This window comes from Ips typographus, linkage group LG1 (assembly GCF_016097725.1).
Source record: "Ips typographus isolate SLU linkage group LG1, UJ_Ityp_2.0, whole genome shotgun sequence".
NCBI lineage: Eukaryota > Metazoa > Arthropoda > Insecta > Coleoptera > Curculionidae > Ips > Ips typographus.
In genome coordinates this window covers 24238668-24263381 of record NC_138422.1, presented here as the reverse complement: position 1 = coordinate 24263381, position 24714 = coordinate 24238668, and the positions used below count along the sequence as shown (strand labels likewise).

At 35.8% G+C, this 24714-nt stretch overlaps 2 protein-coding genes across 6 annotated transcripts in view; both read left to right on the top strand.

Moving 5' to 3' along the window:
• Top2 (DNA topoisomerase 2) overlaps positions 1–4694 on the top strand; it is a 31756-nt gene extending 27062 nt beyond the window's left edge. For all 4 annotated transcript variants that reach the window (XM_081984797.1, XM_081984805.1, XM_081984780.1 and 1 more), the window contains one exon: positions 4210–4694. In XM_081984797.1, the coding sequence (XP_081840923.1) occupies positions 4210–4415 (206 nt within the window). In that variant the 3' untranslated portion in view covers positions 4416–4694. The remainder of the gene's footprint in view (positions 1–4209) is intronic.
• Positions 4695–22762: 18068 nt separating this feature from the next.
• uif (sushi, von Willebrand factor type A, EGF and pentraxin domain-containing protein uif) overlaps positions 22763–24714 on the top strand; it is a 64368-nt gene continuing 62416 nt past the window's right edge. The window contains exon 1 of one of the 2 annotated variants that reach the window (XM_081991441.1): positions 22763–22945. The gene's annotated coding sequence lies outside the window, so the exon portion shown is untranslated. The remainder of the gene's footprint in view (positions 22946–24714) is intronic. The other variant, XM_081991351.1, reaches the window with a different exon arrangement.

The window sequence follows — 24714 nt, the reverse complement described above, 5'->3', positions numbered from 1 at the left end:
AAAGGCAATCTAAAACTATCCAAGAATTGTTTTATATTGCCAAAGGCAATCATATTACAACTGCTACAACCTTCTAATTGCTACTGAGAACCTCCTCAATATTGTCAGGAATCTCTACAAGTGGGTTAAACCTTTCAACAATTTTCTCAAATTACCAAAAGCTTCTAGGATCATTGTAAAAGTACCACAGTTCTCTAGATACTACTACAAACCTTTTGAGAACTGCCAGACCCCTCTACAAGTGTCCTAAAGCTTTCAAGAATTGTTTTAAATTGTCAGAAACCTGTAGGACCATTTTGAAAGTGCTAGTAATCTCTAAATACTACTAAGAACTGGTCAGAGGCCTCTACAAGTTTCATAAACCTTACAAGAATTTTTTAAAGTTGCCAGAGGTCTCTAAGATCATCTTGAAAATGCAAAAAACCTCTAAATACTTTTGAAACTCTTCCAAAAACTTGCCAGAAGCCTCTACAGGTGTCCTAAAGCTTTCAAGGATTGTTTTAAATTGTCAGAAGCCTGTAGGGCCATTTTGAAAGTGCCAGAGACTTCTAAATACTACTGAGAACTTCCTTAAAAGTTTCAGAGACCTCTTCAAGTGTCCTAAATCTTTCAAGAATTTTTTAAAATTGGCAGAGGCCTCTAGGGTCATTTTGAAAATGCCAGAAACCTCTAAACTTTTGAAACTCTTCCAAATACTTGCCAGAAGCCTCTACAAGTATCCTTGAACTTTTCAAGAATTGCTTTGAATTGCTAAAGGCTTCTAGAATAATATTGCAACAGCCAGAGCCCTCTAATTGTTCCTGAAACCTTCCTAAAAACTGCCAAAATCCTCTCCAACGTTGTTAAACTTTCTAACAATTTTCTAGAGGAGTTTAGGACCATTTTAAAGGTGCCACAGTTTTGTCCTAAAGCTTCCAAGAATTGTTTTAAATTGCCTTGTAATTGTGTAATAAGTGCCTCTAAACACTACTGAAAATTTTCTAAAAACTGCCAGAGCTCACTAGATACTAGTAAAAATCTTTTAAGAACTGCCATAGGCCTCTAGAACATTTTTAAACAATTTTCTAAAATTTGCGAAGGCCTCTGGGGCCATTTTAAAGGTGCCGTAGTTCTCTAGATACTACTACAAATATTTTAATAAACGCCAGATGCCACTACGAGGGTCCTAAACCTTCTAAGAATTTTTTAAAGTTGTCAGAGGCCTTTAGGATCATCTTGAAAATGCCAGAAACCTCTAAATACTTTTGAAATTCTTCCAAAAACTTTCCATGAATCCTTCGACATTTCCAGATCTCACTAGATATTGGTGCAAACCTTTTAAGAACTGCCAGAGACCTCTAGAACCTTTTTAAAAGTGCCGGAAATCTCTAATTAGTACTGAGAACTTCTTAAAAAGTGTTAGAGGCCTCTACAAGTGTCCAAAACCTTTCAAAGATTTTTTGAAGTTGCTGGAGACCTCTAGGATCATCTTGAAAATGCCAGAAAACTCTAAATACCTTTGAAACTTCCAAAAACTTGCCAGAAGGCTCTACAAGTGTGTTAAACTTTCTAACAATTTTCTAAAGGCCTCCAGGGTTATTTTAAAAGTGTCATAGTTGTCTAGATACTACTACAAACCTTTTAATAACCGCCAGAGGTCACTACAAGTATCCTAAACCTTTCAAGGATTTTTTAAAGTTGCCAGAGATCATCTAGAAAATGCCAGAAACCTCTAAATACCTTTGAAACTCTTGTGACGTGACGCAACCGTCAGAAGTCACTAAACAGACTATAGCAATGTTAATGCATCGATCCTTTTAATAACCGCCAGAGGCCAGTATAAGTGTCCTAAACCTTGAAAGAAGTTGCCAGATGCCTCTAGGATCATCTTGCTAATGCCAGAAACTTTGTAATACCTTTGAAGTTTTTCAAAAACTTCAAGAATTCTTTGAAATCGCCAGAGCACTCTCTCTCCTCTAGAACCATTTTAAAAGTGCCAGAGACCTTTAAATACTACTGAGAACTTTCTAAAAATGTTTGAAGGAGCTAGAAGCTTCTACGGGTGCCTTAAACCTTCTAACAACTTTTTAAAATTGCCAGAAGCCTTTAAATATAACTGAGTACCTTTTTCAGAGTAACCTAAATTTGCCTGATATACAGGGTGGTCCAGTTTTAAGTGTCGATAATTCACCATTCGATAGTCCAGAAAAAAAATAAGTTGACATGCATTATGTCATTTTCTTGAAAACCGTTTCCTAAGCAAGACTCCAGTTTAAAAAAATATTTTTTTTTTGCTATAACTGTCAGAACTGAAATTTTTTAGACTATAATTAGTGTAAAACTGATTGTCGAGTGTCTGAAACTGGATTTCAAACACGAAAAACCGTCATTTTTTACTACTAAAAGTAGTCTAAAAGTTAATTTTAAAGGTAGAAATGACTTTACTAAGATTAAAGGTAGTCCAAAAGTCTATTTTCAGGACTTTAATTGGTGTAGAACTCAATTTTCTGGATTAAAATAAGTCTAGAATTCAATTAAACACTGGTAACAGTTCAAATTAAATTTTCGGACTATTTCAATTCTAAAAAATAGTGTTGAAGACTAATATCGTAGCATTTAGCGTACTGAAGTATCTGAAACTTGAATTTCACTATATTCACTAATATAAATAGTTTGAAACTCGATTTTTCGGTGTTACAACAATAAAAACAGTCTGAATTGCTTAGAAATGCTCCAATTTGTTGCACCGATGAGTGTAGAAGTCAATTTAATAGTGAAACAGTTTGAAATGACGTTTTCAAGACTAATGGACAGTGTACAAACTGGTCTGATAGAGAAGAGCCTTAAAACTCTATTTTTCAGGCTAAAATCAGCCTTAAAGCACTAAAAAAGTCTAGATTTGTAAGAAATGGTCGAATTTTTAACACTGAAGTGTCTAAAAGTCTAATTTAATAGTGACAAAGCTTGAAATGGCTTTGAAAAAGGATTTTTAAGTCTATGGATAATGTTAAAATTGATTTTTAAGTCTGCTATGTCAAAACCGGGTCTTAGATAAGATATTCTTGATTTTCCAATCTGAAAGCTGTTTAAAAAACCCTAAAAATAGTCCAAAGTTCTCTAAGTAAAGAACCTTAAGTTAGTCTTCAAGTTAATTTTCATGAATCTAATGTCAATATCCTGTATTTAAAACTATTTTCAATACTAACGTATTGAAATGTGTTTTAAAATTATGAAAACTTACTTCAAATTCAAATTTTCTGATGTCACTTTTCGTTGGTTCAGAGTCACAAGTTTTTTGTGTCTAATAAGTCAATTTTCAAAGTTTAAATGTGTGAGTTTGTAGTCAAAAATTCTAGAGAAAGTAATTTTTCATGTCTACAAGTCAATTTTCAATACTAAAGTCTTTAAATTGGTCTGAAAACTATGAAAACTGATTACAAAGACAATTTTTAAACCTCTCAAGTCAATTTTGACTGTTTCCAAGACAATTTTTAAGTTGGGTTGGGTTGGTTTTGGGTCTTTGAACGTAATAATTCAATTATCTTGTAAACGAAGAAGTAGATAACCTGACTAACCTACTTATTTTTTCAAACTGAACAAGAAAAGTAAAAAAAGTGTAATTTTTGGATAATATCTAGTGATGTAGGAAATAAGGCCGAAAATGAAAACGATCTTTCTGTATCTATGCCACTGGACAGTTTTGATAAACGTCATTAGGAGTATTAATTTCATAAGTACTTGTTCCAAATTTGATCAAAATTGCTCCAACTGACAGTTATGACAAGAAACTGATTTTTTTAACTGAATTTTAAACGACAGTATTTTCCTTAGGAAGCATTTTTCAGGAAAATGACATAATGCATGTCAACTTATTTTTTGATGGGCTATCGAATGGTAAATTCTTGGCATTTACAACTGGACCACCCTGTAGAAATTATTTTAATTGTATTAGGCGTGCTGACTTCAGTATGTTGCCAAATTGTCAAAACGATTCTATTTGTAGTGTTTCTTATATTGATTGATGTCTTTCGTGTCGTTGGACACCCTGTATATGCGATTTTTTATACATGCGTGGAGTTGTCACAGAACTACTGTGCTTATTGGTTAAAACTACTCGTTTATGTGTTGTAATTCATTGGCTATTGATTGATTTAGTCTTTGAAATTTGTAGCTTTCAAAAAAATAGAATCTAATAAAAAATGTTATTGGTGTTTTATTATTTTTTTCCAGCCAAGAAGCAGAAAAAAGGTTCAGACGACGATAGTCCGCCACCGAAAAATTCGTCAAAACAGAAAAAGAAGGACAAAGCTGGCTCAGACTATGACTTTGTTCTAGACGATGACTCTGACGTCCCGAAGGAACCTCCAAAAACAAACAGGCCTGGCCGAGCTAAGGCTAAATCGAAGTACACATTCAGCGATTCCGAGAGCGACTAAAGTTAATGTTTTTTTGATGAAACGTCAATCAAGTTCAACACGTTATATCATCACAAGAGTTAATTTATTTTATATATTTTTTAAATCATTCACCCTAATTTAGTCTAGTTTTTTTAATAGTGCTATAGTCGAATTAGTTCCATTATAGATAAATTGCCGACACTGGTAGACCAGCCACATCTGATATTTTTTAGGATATTGTACTGTCTGAAACTCGTACATTGAATTTCTTTTTTGTACCGTGTACAGATTTTTGTAATATAATAAATTGATCATAAAGTTAGTGGTTTTTCTGTTTGTCATGAATTTTGGGATAGGAATGGGTGATTCTATCAAATGTAGGTGAGTATTACTCAAAGAACTGTTTTGACAAATTTAGAAATCGCCCAAGGTTCACGAAGAATTTACGGAAAATTGTTAGTTATCTAGAATTTTCTTTTACTCAGTTCTCAGAATTTTGAATATTTTTTCTTCCTTAAATTCTCAATATTTATTTATTCAGTCACCTGACAGCTGTCAAAACTCATTAAACAGTGCCGTGAAAGTGTAAAATGTCAAGTAGTCGCGTCTCTTTGAGGAATCACGCAAAAAATGTTATTCGTAACTCTGTGAAGTTAAATTTGACAGTTGCGACGTGAAATGACAGTTTAAGATGTTTAATTTGACAGTTCTGACGTGGCTTATAATCAGGTGACACTTATTATAACCATAGACTAAATGATAAGTACAGACAACCAGCGCAATGTAATAAAAGGAAGCCGTTTTCGCTTCAAGGGCTTCCTAATGTATTTCGGCCGCTTCAGTTGTAGGTAAACTCTAAGAGATGGCGCTAATACAGCTCGTCATTGCAGACATAGTTGCCAACTTTTGCAGTATTTCCTATTGTTACGGTTTTCCCGTGGGTTCACACAAAGTCAGTTTAACTGAACAATTAATAAATTTATTAACACTTTAAAACACTCCGTACAATAATTAACACAGCTACTAAAAACACTACTACAATTCCACAATTATTCCACTATTTAAACTTAACCGCGTTCCCAAATTCACTACTACACTCTACTCTCTCACGCACTCACAAACCACGTTCTAGAATGACCGCGAAACGCTTCGCGATTTGCTTCGAATCTTCCAGGTGCGGCGCTTCCTAACTGTGGCCTACTTTAATACGCGTCCGGCCAGATATTGCGGCGCATCGGTTTCATCGAGTATCGAGCATAGTAGTCCCAAACCGTAACACTGCCCCCCTCTTAAAGCTGATCGTCCCGATCCGCTTCATCTAATCCCTGGTATTTCTTGAGTCTGTCCAGATGGACAATTTTCATCTTGCCTTTGGGGCTGCGTTGGACTCTGTAGGCGACGTCGTTTAACCTTTTTACCACATTGTAAGGTCCCTCCCAGTGTCGTTGCCATCTTTGACTTAATCCTTTGCTCCTTCTGGGTTGAAACATCCACACAGCATCACCTTCCTTATAATTGCCACCAGTTGGTCTGTGGTCCAGTGTCATCTTCATACGGTTGTTGTTTGGTTTCATCTTCTCTCTCTCAAGTTCCCGAATTGTGATGGATCCCTTCTGTAACGAACACTGGTCACACTGTTTACACCATTCCTCAACGTCCTTTCTGAAGTTAATCCAGTAAAATCGATCTCTTATTCTAGCCAAAGTCTGGTTTACTCCAAAGTGTCCTCCTCCGCGACTGTCATGTAGTTCTCGCAGCACATTCTCTTTGCAGGAATTGGGCACTATTGTTTGGTAAACAAAGCGTTTTCCGTCTGGACTTTCCCATTTGCGAGTAATTAAGTCATCTCGCAGTCGAAGCGAATTCCACTGTAACCAGTAACCCCTTACTGTTGGTCCATATCTGGAAATCTGTTGCCAATCCGGTTTCAAATCCTTCTCCAACCATCTTCTGATTACTTTCAAATCAGAGTCTGAGCGCTGTCCTTTCAATATGTCTTCCTTAGAAACGCTGCTCTTCATTCTTTTTGTAGCCTCTTTATCTGTCACCATCGCGATTTGACCAATCCTCCAACCATTATGAATTTGTCCTTTCCGGTACCTTAAATCACTATCCAAAGCTTGACGATCCTCTACATATCGCGGTAAATGTCTTTCTGGATTCTTCATTTCCTGCTCCTGGTTACGCCAGTTCTGCGGGGTCGGTAAACGAGACTGCTGTCTGCAATTCCATTGGTAATGTCCTTTACGTCCACAAATATAACATGTAATGTTTCTTTTAGCAGAGGAGTTCCGGTGATTTGTTCTGATGTCCTGATTCCGTCGACACTGTGGGTTTGGAGAACAAGACCGCTGTCTGCAATTCCTTCTAATGTGTCCCGTACGTCCGCATCGATAACACTCCACTCTCGTGATCGGACGTGACCGTTCTAACTGTGTGGACTGACTATTTCCTGATGCTGCCATTTGTTGCACTAATTGGCCTACCATTGCTTTAATTTCATCTATTAATGTAGCAGCATGATCGGCTGGCGGTACTCTTTCCTCTTGAATAGGCTCTGGCTTTAAATCATTGCACGCAGCTTCAATTTCCAGCGCTCGAATCAGTAATTCGCTGTTGTTGCTCCCTTTGAACATCTTCAGCCATTTCTTTACCTCCGGATCTCGAATCCCATCTACAAAATACTGTGCCACAAGTTCTTCTTGGATTTCATCCGGGACGGCTGGGTAAGCCAGATGCACAAGGCGACGAATTTCGGTTTCAAACTCTTCTAGATTTTCACCAGTTTTCTGCTGTCTTGCCATTAATTGCGTTCGATACAGTCCTTTCTTATGTTGATCCCCATAACGACGTTCTAATGCAGCTACTAATGCTTCATAGTTGCTTCGTTGGGCGATAGGCAGAGTCTGTAACAGCTCCAATGCAGGTCCACGTAATGCCACTATTAGTGCTACAGCCATTTCCTCGTTACTCCATCCATTTGCATTTGCAGCGGCCTCAAATTGGAGTTGGTACATTGCCCATGAAGTTTGACCGTCGTATGTGGGAGGCTTGATCTTGTTGAGCCCGTTTCGGGTGATCACTGTAGAGCTGGCTCCTCTGCTGTCAATTTTCCGCTCTAAGTCGCGTAGCTTTATCTCGACATCATTCTGAATTTTGTTAATGTCCTCCCGAGCATCATTTAATTTTACCTGAACGTCATACTCCATCTTTTTGAGACTATGGGTTACATACTCTTGGATGTCTGTCTTGGTCCCCGCTAGAACGTTCAATATTTCTACGTTACGCTTTTCTTGCCACTCTCTATCTTCTTGACGCATTTCTATATCTTGTTGTCGCATTCTTTCTTGTTGTTGTCGAATCCTTTCTTGTTCTTCCTTGTCTTGTTGTCGAATCCTTTCTTCTTGTTGTCGAATCCTTTCTTGTTCTTCCTTGTTTTGTTTTCGAATCCTTTCTTGTTCTTCTTTGTCTCGTTGTCGAATCTTTTCTTGTTCTTCCTTGTTTTGTTTTCGAATCCTTTCTTGTTCTTCTTTGTCTCGTTGTCGAATCTTTTCTTGTTCTTCCTTGTTTTGTTTTCGAATCCTTTCTTGTTCTTCTTTGTCTCGTTGTCGAATCTTTTCTTGTTCTTCAAGCATTGCCATAATAGCTGCAAGTTGGGCCTCCATGTTTGCACTTTGACGTCTTGTTATTGGCATAAAATAAATTTAACACACCAAAAATCCAAAAATCTTTAGTCCGGTTCTGAACACAAGTCTTTAACCCGAAGTTTAGTTCCAATTCACGTCGCACTAAAGTCTGATCGCACTTCTGACACCAATTGTTACGGTTTTCCCGTGGGTTCACACAAAACAAAGTCAGTTTAACTGAACAATTAATAAATTTATTAACACTTTAAAACACTCCGTACAATAATTAACACAGCTACTAAAAACACTACTACAATTCCACAATTATTCCACTATTTAAACTTAACCGCGTTCCCAAAGTCACTACTACACTCTACTCTCTCACGCCGACGCCGCTTCTTTTATATTCACAAACCACGTTCTAGAATGACCGCGAAACGCTTCGCGATTTGCTTCGAATCTTCCAGGTGCGGCGCTTCCTAACTGTGGCCTACTTTAATACGCGTCCGGCCAGATATTGCGGCGCATCGGTTTCATCGAGTATCGAGCATAGTAGGCCCAAACCGTAACACTATAATCCGTTCTCTTTTGCTATCCCATCTGAATTGCATAAGAAAGCTTGATTTTTTTAAATAAATTTGAGTTAAATTACTCGTATTTTGAAAACTAATCAAGATAAGAATTTCTGGTTTGAGGTATCGATAATAAAGATTCTATTTATTTTAAATGTCATAGGACTCTTTTTTTAACGTCAAAACAGAATCCTGAAGGTCACGTGACCGTTTTTTTAGTTTTAAACTGATACACTAAATCACGTATGTATTTGTAAGATTAATATGTCATTTTTAACGTCGCGTGACAGTTTTTAAGATTAAAAATGGAATTTATAATGTCACATGACTTAAATGTCATTTGAAGGATCACGTAATCGTTTTTCAGTTTAAACTGATATTTTTAAAGACACGTGATCCGCTTTGCAGTGCAAATGGCCACGTGACAATTTTCAATTATTTTAACGTCAAAACGAAATCCTAAAAGTCACGTGGCTGTTTTAGATGTCAAAGTATTATTTGAAGAGTCACCTGATTCCTTATAATATGCAAATGGTCACGTGACGATTTTTAAAAATAAAATATATTTTTAAAGGTCACGTGACTCTTTTTACAGTTCATAAAGTCGCATAACGATTTTCAATAATCAAACATATTTTTAAAAGTCACGTGACTCTTTTTTAATGTCAAATCGAAATCCTGAAGGTCACGTGACTGTAAATAGCGAAATAATGTTGAAAGGGTCACGTGACCGTTTTTCAGTTGGAACTGAGATTTTTTTAAATTACGTTACTCCTTTTAATATGCAAATGGTCACGTGACGATTTTCAATACTCAAATTTAATTTTTTTTAGTCCACTTGACTCTTTTTTCAACTTCAAAACGGATCCTAAAGGTCACGTGACTCTTTTAAGATTAAAAATGGATTTTATAATGTCACATGACAGTTTTGATAATGTCAAACTGCTATTTAAAGGATCACATGCTCGTTTTTCAGTTTAAACTGATATTTTTAAAGACACACGTTACTCTCTTTATAATGCATTTTCAATTAAAAATGTGTTCACGTCAAACCGGAATCCTAAAGGTAACGTGACTGTTTTAGATGTTAAAAATATTATTTGAAGAGTCACGTGACCCTTTTTATAGTTCACAAAGTCACATGACGATTTTCAATACTCAAATTTTGAAAATTGTGAAAAAAAATGCTCAACTTTAACGCCCTCTAGCGGCCGCACCGTCAAACCAAGTACCCAAAGGTATCATATTTTTACAAAGTCAATTTTATTGGTTATCCATCGACATATTAAAGTCCTTACCATGTCAGTCAAATAAGGAAGTTATTTAGGTTCAAACAAAATAGTGCATTGAACAGCAAACATTGGTCAACTTTGACTCCTTTTAGCGGCAAAACGTTTCAACCGGTCAAGCAAAGTGGTCATATCGTTGGAAAGTCATTTCATTGTCTATCCATCGACATATAAAAGTTCATACATTTTGTGTCAAATAAGATAGTTATTCACGATTGAATAAAAAGTTTAAAAAAAGTGATCTAGAAACCACGTGGATAAAATGGTTGGGTAAATGATGAAAAAACTCACGTGACACTTTACCAAAAAACAGCTAAAATGGCGGAATTGTGTGTGCGTGTGTCACGTGACTGACAGAACAGAAAAGTAAAAAAGGTTTAGAAAAAGGTAAATCAAAATGACCGGGAAAAAGATCACGTGACTTTGGAAAAACTGGTTGATATAAATCAATTAAAACATGTCAGAATGGCGGAAATGTCACGTGAAAAAACTGGTTAAAGGTTATAACCATTGTAAAAACCGTAATTCTTAAAAAATAATGGGAAACCTTCAAGTTCAAACAGGCGTAACTCGGTTATGTGAAAAAATATGAAAAAAGTGTAAAAGAGGGAAGTTGTAGAGAATTTCACCCTTTACCAGAATGGATAAGAGCATTTTTGTGTTTAAGGGTCTTCTCAGAGAGATATTTTCGAAAAACTTCGTTAACGCACAAAAAGCGCTTTAAAAGACTGTGAACAAGTTCAACCAAGCGTAACTCGGTTATTTGGAAAAATATGAAAAAAGTGTAGAAGAAGAAAGTTGTAGAGAATTTTACTCTTTACCAGATTGGGTTAGAGCACTGTTGCCCTTAAGGGCCTTCTCAGAGAGGTATTTCTAAAAAACTTTGTTAACGCACAAAAAACGCTTTAAAAGACTGTGAACAAGTTCAACCAAGCTTAACTCGGTTATTTGGAAAAATATGAAAAAAGTGAAGAAGATGAAAGTTGTAGAGAATTTCACCCTTTACCAGAATGGATAAGAGCATCTTTGTCTTTAAGGGCCTTCTCAGAGAGATATTTTCGAAAAACTTCGTTAACGCACAAAAAGCGCTTTAAAAGACTGTGAACAAGTTCAACCAAGCGTAACTCGGTTATTTGGAAAAATATGAAAAAAGTGTAGAAGAAGAAAGTTGTAGAGAATTTTACTCTTTACCAGATTGGGTTAGAGCACTGTTGCCCTTAAGGGCCTTCTCAGAGAGGTATTTCTAAAAAACTTTGTTAACGCACAAAAAACGCTTTAAAAGACTGTGAACAAGTTCAACCAAGCTTAACTCGGTTATTTGGAAAAATATGAAAAAAGTGAAGAAGATGAAAAAGTTGTAGAGAATTTCACCCTTTACCAGAATGGATAAGAGCATCTTTGTCTTTAAGGGCCTTCTCAGAGAGATATTTTCGAAAAACTTCGTTAACGCACAAAAAGCGCTTTAAAAGACTGTGAACAAGTTCAACCAAGCGTAACTCGGTTATTTGGAAAAATATGAAAAAAATGTAGAAAAAGAAAGTTGTAGAGAATTTTACGTTTTACCATATTGGGTTAGGGCACTGTTGCCCTTAAGGGCCTTCTCAGAGAGATATTTCTAAAAAACTTTGTTAACGCACAAAAAACGCTTTAAAAGACTGTGAACAAGTTCAACCAAGCTTAACTCGGTTATTTCGAAAAATATGAAAAAAGTGTAGAAGAAGAAATTTGTGGAGAATTTTACGTTTTACCAGATTGGGTTAGGGCACTGTTGCCCTTAAGGGCCTTCTCAGAGAGATATTTCTAAAAAACTTTGTTAACGCACAAAAAGCGCTTTAAAAGACTGTGAACAAGTTCAACCAAGCTTAACTCGGCTATTTGGAAAAATATGAAAAAAACGTTGAAGAAAGTTGTAGAGAATTTTTCGTTTTACCAGATTGGGTTAGGGCACTGTTGCCCTTAAGGGCCTTCTCAGAGAGATATTTCTAAAAAAACTTGGCTAACGCACAAAAAGCGCTTTAAAAGACTGTGAACCAGTTCAACCAAGCTTAACTCGGTTATTTGGAAAAATATGAAAAAAGTGTAGAAGAAGAAAGTTGTAGGGAATTTTACGTTTTACCAGATTGGGTTAGGGCACTGTTGCCCTTAAGGGCCTTCTCAGAGAGATATTTCTAAAAAAACTTGGCTAACGCACAAAAAGCGCTTTAAAAGACTGTGAACAAGTTCAACCAAGCTTAACTCGGCTATTTGGAAAAATATGAAAAAAACGTTGAAGAAAGTTGTAGAGAATTTTACGTTTTACCAGATTGGGTTAGGGCACTGTTGCCCTTAAGGGCCTTCTCAGAGAGATATTTCTAAAAAACTTGGCTAACGCACAAAAAGCGCTTTAAAAGACTGTAAACAAGTTCAACCAAGCTTAACTCGGTTATTTGGAAAAATATGAAAAAAGTGTAGAAGAAGAAAGTTGTAGGGAATTTTACGTTTTATCAGATTGGGTTAGGGCACTGTTGCCCTTAAGGGCCTTCTCAGAGAGATATTTCTAAAAAAACTTGGCTAACGCACAAAAAGCGCTTTAAAAGACTGTGAACAAGTTCAACCAAGCTTAACTCGGCTATTTGGAAAAATATGAAAAAAACGTTGAAGAAAGTTGTAGAGAATTTTACGTTTTACCAGATTGGGTTAGGGCACTGTTGCCCTTAAGGGCCTTCTCAGAGAGATATTTCTAAAAAACTTGGCTAACGCACAAAAAGCGCTTTAAAAGACTGTAAACAAGTTCAACCAAGCTTAACTCGGTTATTTGGAAAAATATGAAAAAAGTGTAGAAGAAGAAAGTTGTAGGGAATTTTACGTTTTATCAGATTGGGTTAGGGCACTGTTGCCCTTAAGGGCCTTCTCAGAGAGATATTTCTAAAAAAACTTGGCTAACGCACAAAAAGCGCTTTAAAAGACTGTGAACAAGTTCAACCAAGCTTAACTCGGTTATTTGGAAAAATATGAAAAAAGTGTAGAAGAAGAAAGTTGTAGGGAATTTTACGTTTTACCAGATTGGGTTAGGGCACTGTTGCCCTTAAGGGCCTTCTCAGAGAGATATTTCTAAAAAACTTGGCTAACGCACAAAAAGCGCTTTAAAAGACTGTAAACAAGTTCAACCAAGCTTAACTCGGTTATTTGGAAAAATATGAAAAAAGTGTAGAAGAAGAAAGTTGTAGGGAATTTTACGTTTTATCAGATTGGGTTAGGGCACTGTTGCCCTTAAGGGCCTTCTCAGAGAGATATTTCTAAAAAAACTTGGCTAACGCACAAAAAGCGCTTTAAAAGACTGTGAACAAGTTCAACCAAGCTTAACTCGGCTATTTGGAAAAATATGAAAAAAACGTTGAAGAAAGTTGTAGAGAATTTTACGTTTTACCAGATTGGGTTAGGGCACTGTTGCCCTTAAGGGCCTTCTCAGAGAGATATTTCTAAAAAACTTGGCTAACGCACAAAAAGCGCTTTAAAAGACTGTAAACAAGTTCAACCAAGCTTAACTCGGTTATTTGGAAAAATATGAAAAAAGTGTAGAAGAAGAAAGTTGTAGGGAATTTTACGTTTTATCAGATTGGGTTAGGGCACTGTTGCCCTTAAGGGCCTTCTCAGAGAGATATTTCTAAAAAAACTTGGCTAACGCACAAAAAGCGCTTTAAAAGACTGTGAACAAGTTCAACCAAGCTTAACTCGGCTATTTGGAAAAATATGAAAAAAACGTTGAAGAAAGTTGTAGAGAATTTTACGTTTTACCAGATTGGGTTAGGGCACTGTTGCCCTTAAGGGCCTTCTCAGAGAGATATTTCTAAAAAACTTGGCTAACGCACAAAAAGCGCTTTAAAAGACTGTAAACAAGTTCAACCAAGCTTAACTCGGTTATTTGGAAAAATATGAAAAAAGTGTAGAAGAAGAAAGTTGTAGGGAATTTTACGTTTTACCAGATTGGGTTAGGGCACTGTTGCCCTTAAGGGCCTTCTCAGAGAGATATTTCTAAAAAAACTTGGCTAACGCACAAAAAGCGCTTTAAAAGACTGTGAACAAGTTCAACCAAGCTTAACTCGGCTATTTGGAAAAATATGAAAAAAACGTTGAAGAAAGTTGTAGAGAATTTTACGTTTTACCAGATTGGGTTAGGGCACTGTTGCCCTTAAGGGCCTTCTCAGAGAGATATTTCTGAAAAACTTGGCTAACGCACAAAAAGCGCTTTAAAAGACTGTAAACAAGTTCAACCAAGCTTAACTCGGTTATTTGAAAAAATATGAAAAAAGTGTAGAAGAAGAAAGTTGTAGGGAATTTTACGTTTTACCAGATTGGGTTAGGGCACTGTTGCCCTTAAGGGCCTTCTCAGAGAGATATTTCTAAAAAAACTTGGCTAACGCACAAAAAGCGCTTTAAAAGACTGTGAACAAGTTCAACCAAGCTTAACTCGGCTATTTGGAAAAATATGAAAAAAACGTTGAAGAAAGTTGTAGAGAATTTTACGTTTTACCAGATTGGGTTAGGGCACTGTTGCCCTTAAGGGCCTTCTCAGAGAGATATTTCTAAAAAACTTGGCTAATGCACAAAACGCTTTAAAAGACTCTAAACAAGTGTTTAACCAAGCTTAACTCGGTTATTTGGAAAAGTATCAAAAATGTGTACATACAAGGAGAATTCCTACTACCTTTTTAATTTTTAATGATTTCTAACTGTCATATTTTCAAAATCACCCTGTAGCTCAGAAATGGGGCAACTGTGGAAAGTACGACTGCTCTAACATTCCTTTCATAAAAGTCGGTTTGCAAAAACCTTGCAAACCTGCTTTTGGAGATACCTGGTAAAACCATCAAATTTCAGACACCCTGTACTTAGTCTATTTCATATATCTCACAGTCAGGATTAGACTGTGATTTCACAACCGTTCAGTCACTGGCAATTGCCTATACTTATTCGTCCCCTAAACTGTTAAGGAATTTACCATAACATCACTGTGGGTGTGAAAAAAATAATTTTTTCTCCACGTCAAAACTGTTAAATTGTGAAATCGGAGGAGAACGTTTTCACGGTTTGCTGCAAAAGAAATGAATTGCTTCCTCCTGCATGAAGAAAGCTTGATTATCGATGCATCGGAGTGTTAAATGTACGTCTTTTAATTACCTTACGAAATCGACAGGTTTTTTATTTCCTTTTTTTACAGGACATTAGCATAGATGTTATTATGATGTGATAAATAAGTATTTAATTTACTGGTGGCTGAACGGATATAGAATCACAACTGTGAGATATGAAATAGATGGCGCAACTTGATTCAAATGTTCAAACCGTTTTGCGTGCGGAAAAGTAATAATTTCCGTACTTTACATATTTAACTGAAACTAATATTAATCAAACAGTAAATAAGTTTCCGACCCCGAATACCATAAAAATAAGTAGCTAAATCTAGTTTAGTCTATAACGGAGGGTAAATCTAAACGGTTTGCGCTACTTATTAACTAACATCGCCGCAAATATTATTAATAAACCAGTTCAACAACCGAAGACGACCACTATGAATTTTAATTAAGCCTATACGATTAAGGTTCGTTTAACATGATGATTTTAGTAGAATAGTGAACTTGATTCATTCTAGAGTATACCACAAGAAATGAGCTGGGTATTAGAGAGGCTCTATTCTTGATGATGCTTCTAGTACAGAAATGTTATGACTAGAGTCCGGATTAAAAACCCTACAAATCTGTAAAAAAGCCCAAAATTCTTTTGTTCAAGTTCTAGAAAATTTTTGAAGCTTTTTAAAAACTTTTAAATTTTTTTGAATTACTTAAGGAGCATCTGGAAGGTTTTTGGAGAGTTTAAAGAGCATATTAAAGGTTCTGCAATGCTTTAGAGGCATTTGGAAATTCATAGATGGTTTTAGAGTTTTTTGGAAGCTTCTACACTGTTTTGATAATATTTGAGAGCTTCTAGACTAGTTGAAGAGCATTTGGAAGTCTTTAGAATGTTCTAAAAGCTTTTGGAATCTTCTAGACTGTTTTGAAAGGCTTCCGACTGCTTTAGAAGCATTTTGGAGTTTCTGTAGAAATCTTTTTAGACTACTTTAAGAACATTCAGGTTCTGGACTGCTTTTAAGACATTTGAAACTTTATAGACGGTTCTAGAAACTTTTGGAAGCTTTTAAACTGCTCTAAAAGCATACGGAAACTTTTAGACTGTTTGATAGCTTCTTAGACTGTTCGAAACGCTTTTGGAAGGCTTTAGACTGTTTTAGAAGCATTTTGGAGTTTCTGTAGTATTTTGAAATTTTTTTAGACTACTTGTTTAGAAGCATTTGGAAAGTTTCTGGAGATTTTAAAAAGCATTGAAGATTTTGGACTGCTTTTAAAGCTTATGAACTGTTCTATCAACTTATGGAAGCTTTTAAACTGCTTTAGAAGCCATACGGAAGCTTGTAGACTGCCTTGGAATTTTTTGAGAGCTTCTAGACTAGTTGAAGATTATTTGGAAGCCTTTATAGTGTTCTGAAAGCTTTTGGAAGCTTCTAGACTGTTTTGAAATGCTTTCGACTACTGCATTTGGACAGTTTAAAGAGCATTGGACTGCTTTTAAAGCATTTAAAACCTTGTAGACGGTTCTAAAAACTTTTACAATCTGTTAAACTGCTCTAGAAGCATACGGAACCTTTTAGACTGTCTTGAAATCTTTTGAGAGCTTCTATATAAGTTGAAAAGCATTTGGAAGATTCTAGACTGTTTTGAAAGTTGTTGTTTGATTTTTTTTTGATTTGAAAGCTGTTTTTTCCGACTGCTTTATTAGAAGCATTTTGGAGTTTCTGTAGAAATCTTTTTAGACTACTTTAAGAACATTTTGCAGGTTCTGGACTGCTGTTAAGACATTTGAAACTTTATAGACGGTTCTAGAAACTTTTGACCTGCTCTAAAAGCATACGGAAACTTTTAGACCTGTTGAGAGCTTCTAGACTGTTCTAAAAGCTTTCGGAAGTCTTTCGACTGGTTTAGAAGCATTTTAGAGTTTCTGTAGTATTTTGAAATTTTTTTAAACTACTTATTTAGGAGCATTTGGAAGCTATCTGGAGATTTTAAAAAGCATTGAAGATTTTGGACTGCTTTTAAATCATTTAAAACTTGAGAGCTTCCAGACTAGTTGGTGATCATTTGGAACCCTTTATTGTGTTCTAGAAGCTTTTGGAAGCTTCTAGACGGTTTTGGAATGCTTTAGACTACTTAAGAAGCATTTGGAAGGTGGTTGGACGGTTTAAAGAGCATTGAAGTTTCTGGACTGCTTTTAAGGCATTTAAAACCTTGTAGATGATTCTAGAAACTTTTGGAAGCTGTTAAACTACTCTAGAAGCATACGGAAGCTTTTAGACTGTCTTGAAATCTTTTGAGAGCTTCTAGATAAGTTTAAAAGCATTTAATATCTAAATATAATATATATAATCTAAACATGACTTAATAATAACAAACACCTTCTATAAGCTACCAAACAGAAGACTATACCATGGGATTTCTCCCAGAAACGATGAAGGAGAAGACCATATCATCCAAAACCAGATAGATTATATATCTGAATAAATCCATAAACAAAGAAAGATATAGAAACAGCTTCACAAGACCACAATCCACTTGTCGGGGAATATAAAACAAAACAGCCAAAATATAATCTTAGGAAACTTAAGAACGGCACCAGTAAGGAACCAAGAAAAGAAGGATATCAACGACTAATGCAGACTGATTGCGGATAACACAGAAGAACAAATAATGATACTTGATGACAATAACAACTAATGTCAAAGATAGGAACCTGAAGAATGATGGAAGGAAAAATAAATCATGGATGACAGAAGAAACTTTGTTTGAGAAAATAAAGAACAGTTTCTCATCAACACGAAAGCATAAAAAGGGATATTGGTTTGGAATTTGATGAGAAATGCCAAGAAATAGAAGTACTGCAAAGCAGATTCGATGAGTGCAATGTACATAGGAAAGTGAGAGAAGTTACAGGAAAATTCAAAGAGAAAAATGAGCTGATTGTGGATAGAGAAGATATTAGAGAAACCTGGAAGAAGCTTGAGTACCCCGGATATATTATTAGTAACAAAAGCAAATATCACTTTTTAAAATCTGTTCTCCAAGGGAAATAGAACTTTCTTCTTAAGGACATGGTTCTCAAAACTTACTACGGAACTAAGTCATCATATACAGGATGGAGAGTAGGCAGCCATCAAAGCGTTGAGCTCATCTAACATCAACTCGATGATGGTTCTGGACTGCCTAGGAAAGCTCAATGATCTAGGAAGGAACAACAAGGTAACCCTCCTCTGGGTTCCGGGGCACGTCGGAGTAGAGGGTAACGAACAAGTAGATACTCTGGCACGAAAAGGAGCATCCTCACCACTGATCGAGCCAGAACCATTCTGCGGCTTTGGAAAAGCATTGTCCAGGAAGAACTTAATAAAGCTGAAGAAGAACTGAGAGCAACGCACTGGCAAAGACTTCCAGGACTGAGGCAGGCCAAAGATCTCCTCGGCAATTTTAACCGAGCAAGAACGAAGACACTGATTAACCTCAGCAAAATTAGTCTCAAGGCATTAACGGGGTTTCAAACGGGTCATTGTCGATTCAGAGAACACCTAAGGAAGGTCTAGTTCTAGAAGAGGACAGTACCTGCAGGTTCTGCGGAGAAGAACCAGAAACACCCCACCACATCTTGCTGGAGTGTTATGCTGTACGCTACAGAAGATTAAACACACTGGGATTATACCAGCTGGCTGTGGAGGAAATACCTCAAATAGACCCACTCAAGATGCTGAAATTCCTAAAGGAACTAAATCTTGATGAACAAGGAAACCTGGAGATAGCAGAAGAAGATGGGGTACAATAGATCTAATCAGGTCGCAGTACATCTGTCACAAATTTTTACCAAAAATCAACTAACAGATTCCTAATTTTTTTAGAGTTTAGTTCACTGGTTGTTTATTAATTCCTGAATGCTCCGTTGGTTTAAATGCTAAAAATTTTGACTTAATTTGCAGCTAATCAGTAATTCGACTTTAAACAGCCAAACGATGCATTCGCTGTCTTAACCTACTGTTGATTTCACAAAAACTTGGACTGGCGAGTAAACCAGCTGCCTTAAAAAGTATTGTTACCAATTAGAAGGCTTACTAATATGTTTTACTTTAAGTGTTAAGCTTAAAGTAATAAAAATTATCTCCTACTTTGGCTTTCCTTTCTCATCAAAGGCGTGAGAAATCATAAAACAATTAGTTTATACGATGTTCTACCCAACTTTCTCACACTTGTTTAAAAATCAAATTTTGGGTGTCAAGTGATTTAAAACTAATAAAACTCAATACCTTCTTGGCTTTACCTTTAAATTGTTATTATGCTTAGTACGTGCCAAAATCAGTATTTAAAAAGCAGTTTACCAGACACTTTTCCGGTTTTACTTCAACCTGTTCATGGGGTGCAATTCCACTCATTTTAGTCGCAGGTTGATTAGTACGTGACAATTGGTGGGAATTGAGTTATCAGAACGAAATGAGGTCAGAATGTGACCAATAGGAACGGCCTATATTCGGACGACGCCTGACCAATATACCGAGTGTTTGGGTACGGTCGGGTCGCATTCTTGCGTTGGCCCTGGCCAACGGTTTATTTCTTGGGTCGTTGAACGTCGAACGGAGACGATTTGCACCAATTTCCACCTGAATTCTGCATGCCACATCATATTGGTTTTGACCAAGTTTTGCAAACCGACGCAATAACGTAATTGCCGTAGAAATGGAACATTTTCTTCGCATTCCTCGAGCACCAAATTCTATGAGGAGAAACTCTTACATATTTACGTTAAGATTATTGCATGAAGATAATGTTAAGTTATGGCAATTGTACTTGGTCACGCTTTAAATGAGTCTAGTAAATGTAAAATATATTTTTTTAATGAGATTGTGGGCAGTATTCCAAATGTTTTATAATGTTTTATAGATTTGGTCTTTCAAGAGTGCAATTTTACACTTAAATAAAAATTCAAATTAGAGTTAAAGTTGATAAGAAGAGAAAGGAACATACATGTTGATTAATAGTACTCATATTATTCAACCAGCATGCAATGATAACTATTACTCACGGAGATGAACCATCCAGTGAGTAATAGCCATTACATGGGTGCAGAAGTATTTACAACCAAATTTTTCAAATTTTGCATCTCCATGGGATCGAATTTGACCAAGTTTAAGACAGAACTGTAACTGACAAATGTCACACTGTCAAAATTTCACTCATGATACTTTAAAATACCTTTAGTACTGTTTATACTGATTTTACTACATTTTAAGAGTGTGAATAGACTAAAATTAAGTTAGAAACACACAACAGAATGTTATAAAGGCTAAAAATGTAATGATGATGGTATATAACTAGAATGCATTCAACCAAAGTTTCTATTAACTGTTACGTCACTCCATTTTACTTTGATTTTTGCTATACAGGGTGGTCCAGTTTTAAATGTCAATAATTTACCATTCGATAGCCCATCAAAAAAATAAGTTAACATACACTGTCATTTTCCTGAAAATAATCATAACTGTCAGACCGCTGGAGCAATAATGGTTTTCATTTTTCGGCCTTATTCTCTACGTCATTGGATAATTTGCAAAAATTTCAGTTTTTTTTACTTTCCTTGTTCAATTTGACAAATAAAGGATCTCTTATAAAATTCTGATTTGAAACTTCGTTTACGAGATAATTGAGTTATTACGTTCAAAGGCCCAAAACCCAACTTAAAAATTGTCTTAAAAATGATGAAAATTGACTTAAGAAGCTTAAAAAATGTCTTTGTAGCCAGTTTTCATAGTTTCCAGACAAATTGAAAGACTTTAGTTTTGAAAATTGAGTTAGAAACCAGTAAATTTACTTTGAAACGGTGAAAATTGACTTGAGAGGCTTAAAAATTGTATTTGTAACCAGTTTTCAGACAAATTGAAAGACTTTAGCCTTGACAATTGACTTGGAAACTATGAAAATTGACTTGAGAGGCTTAAAAACTCTCTTTCAGTCAGTTGTTTTCAGATAAGTGGAAAAACTTTAGTAGTGAAAATTGACTTGTAGCCATGAAAAACTACTTTATCGAGAATTTTTTACTACAAATTCACACATTTCAACCTTGCAAATTCTTCAGACACCAAAAGTGTGTGACTCTGAACCAATGAAAAGTGACATCAAAAGCTTAAAATTTGGATTTGAAGTAAGTTTTCATAATTTGAAAATACATTTCAATATATTAGTCTTGAAAATAGTCTTAAATACAGGATATTGACATTAGATTTATGAAAATTGACTTGAAGACTAACTTTTTAACTCTGGACTATTTTTGGGGCTTAAAAACTGCTTTCAGCTTAGAAAATCAAGTTTTAGGGTTATCTTCACCAAGTTTTTGACATAGCAGACTTAAAAAACTGTTTTTATATTTTCCATAGGCTTAAACATGCCATTTCACGCTTTGTCAGTATTAAATTGACTGCTAGACGCTTCACTGTACTTTAAGACTGAAAAATCGAATTTTAAACTATTTTTTATAGTAAAAGTTAAGTTTCAGACTCTTCATTGATGAAAGTAAATAATTTTGGCATTAAATGCTACGATATTATTCTTGAACACTAATTTTTAGAATTAAAATAGTTCGAAAATTCAGACTGTTACCAGCGTTTAAATGAATCCCTTTGAATCATTTTAAAGTAAAAAATACAATAACCCAAATAGACATTTTTGTCAATTTTGAATAATATCCAGTGAGCGTAGAAAATAAAGACTATATCGACGCATATAAACAATTTTGAAGAATATCATTCAAATCAAATAACGAGTACTCATTTCATAATTACTTGTTCCAAATTTAATCAAAATTGGTCTGACAGTTGTAGCAAAAAAACGTTTTTTTAAACTGAACTTTGGAGGTCTGTGCCTTCCTTAGGAAGCGTTTTTCAGGAAAATGACATAATGCATGTCAACTTGTTTTTTGATGGGCTATCGATTGATGGATTATTGACATTTAAAACTGGACCACCCTGTATATTGGTGGTGTCCGCGGGTGGACTGAACCAGTGAGTAATGGGTGTTATTATCTATTCAACTCTAGTGAGCAATAAGCATAGAAAAAAAAAACAATTTCTACCTAATTTACAAGTTTGCTGACTTACTTGCTCATTGAACTCTCTGTGAGATCAACAGTTTACTTTGGAAAATTGTGTTAAAACCACAAATGTAAAAGGTGTAATTGCCTCTATTTTAGGAATATGATGTTACAAAAAATCATTTAAACAATTTACTGGATATCCTAAGCAATGAATGCATCTAAAACCAATCTAGATTTGAACTGGTTTAAGCACTTCAGCACCCTCAGATTATAAATAGTCTCAAATATTGTCCCAATGAGAGAAATAATAAACTAATTGTTGTGAATATGCTTTTTTGACCAATCACAAACTATCTGCTGGGAATGTGCATAAGGTAGGTGATATCCTTCTTTGTGGATAATATTCTGTCCATTATCAAACTTGTTACAATTCCAGAAACCTGACGTAAACCCACCCTAATCACCTGTCTCAACCCTTAAACTTATCAGACGAGCACGCATTCTTTGCCTTCTACAGGTATGTTTACAGTCGAGGTATCAAAAACCCCCTGTGATTTACAGCTCGACTGTACAGGGTGGTCTAACAAACATTCAAGTCTCTACCGAAAGTAATTATAGGTGTAACAGTTACAGAACCACCCGGTACCTACAACTCGCACACACTTAAAACCAGCTACCTTTCTCCCACCAAATCTACCTGTGCACGGCCCAGCGCCTTCCTTCAAGAATTCCGTCTTCAGTAAGCTCGCTCGAACCGCCGTGGTACCGTGGTACGCTGTAGTAGTAAGTAGTACCGCGTCTCAGTACCGTTATAGTTTTTTTTTTCGGTTTGGTTATAATAGTTGGTGCACCAAGTTTGGCTCAAACGTACCTGGAAAGACCTATGTGTGTGGTTTTGGTTGTTCCAGCTTGAACGTCCAGAGAACACCTAGGTGAGTACCCTTTCGAGTTGAAGGTTAGGTAACCGTCGTTGAAGATGGCTGCGCCCGCGATGGTACTTTTGCATACCGAAAGTTGTTTATCGGGGTCGATGGTACTGTCCGTATTGCCACTTTTTTTCACCTTGGACGCTTAGCCTTGCCTAATTAAATACCCTACGCAAACGCGTTTCTGGTTGGCATTGTCTTAAATGTAGCCGCGCCTAAAAATTTCAAACTTTCTCGGGTGCAAGTGTTAAGAAGGCGAGGTTACCCAAATACCCGGGAGCCGGAAAACGGGGCCTTAGAATAACTAACACTGCCCAGCTTACCGAATTAGCTTGACCGCACACACAAAGGAACAGTTAGAGGTATTAAACCAACGTGTACCGTTCTTCATCAGGGTCTTGAATATTAAAATGGATCACATACTTTACTGGTTACCTAATCGGTCTCTTTGACTATCCGTGCCTAGAAATATCAATTTTTCAGAAAAGGTGGGCCTCTGTTGGTAAAAGTCGGGTTCGCAGGTATCTCTTAAATTTTTCTAAGAATTCTTTCATCTATAACCTCAATCACAAATAACCTAATAATGATGAATACTATTGTTAAACAAACCGGAACAAATCTGAATTGTTCCAAAACAGTCTGAAAGTTTCTTACAAAATCACTTCTAAAGAAGTTTCCACATTTATATTATGTCTGTCATTTTAAAACACTCGAGGTTTTAGATTCAATAACAGTTTTAAAGTGCTCTCTAATAATAACTTATAAGGACCTGGTAGTAATTGCAAAGTTTCATTGATTCTTGATCGTTGCTTTCCTCATGTCATTAGGTTTTGTACCATTTTTATACAAACAAGAGAAATTGGGTTAAGTATGAAAACTATACTTGATCACACATTACTCCTGTTCAAGCAATAATGCAGATCCAAATACCTACTATAACAAATTGTCCAAAGTACAAGGGGATAGCATGTTTCAAATTAAATTATACTTTTTGATTTATATGCAGTAACATTTTAGAAAATTACCCTACTTAGTAACAAAAACAAAAATGCAACATTGTACACATTGGGTGGATATGATAGATAAAGTCTTTTAGACGACAAAAGTGATGTTGAGATTGAAACATATCTATTTAGCCTTCTTTGGTCCATCTTTTGGCAGTCTTTTACACTTTTTCCTGTCTGTCGTCTTGTTCATCCATCTAGTTCCAGTGGGTTTCCTCAGGTTATTTGCCCATCTCATTTAGGGTCTTCCTCTGCTTCTTTTATTTTCCCAGGGTCTCCAGTTTAGAATACATTTCTAGTTCCATCGGTCAACCTTTTGTCTGGCATTGTGATCTTGCTTCCATTTGTCTAACATCTCTTACTTTTGTTTTATTTCTTCTATATATCAGTTTTACATGTAACATTTTCCTTTTCATTGTCCATGTTTGTGATCCATAGGTGAGGAGGACAGAAAGTTGGTTATGAGGTATTGTGGATATTTTTTAGAATAAAGCTCAATTTGCCTAATACTGATCAACCCAATCTAACTCGTCTCTTGATTCTCCTGTTTGGTTTTCTTTGTGGAGTAATAACAGTTTGTCTCAGTGATATCTTTAACGGTGTTCGTCATGATTTTAGTTTTGGCGTAGTTCATACTAAGACTTATATTTTTAGCTGCTTTCTCCAGTTTCTCCAGCATTTTCGTCAGTTTTTCTTTCTTATCCGTTATCAAGGCGATATCATCCGCGTATCGTAGGTTGTTCAGGTGTTGTCTTATATATTGGATATTCG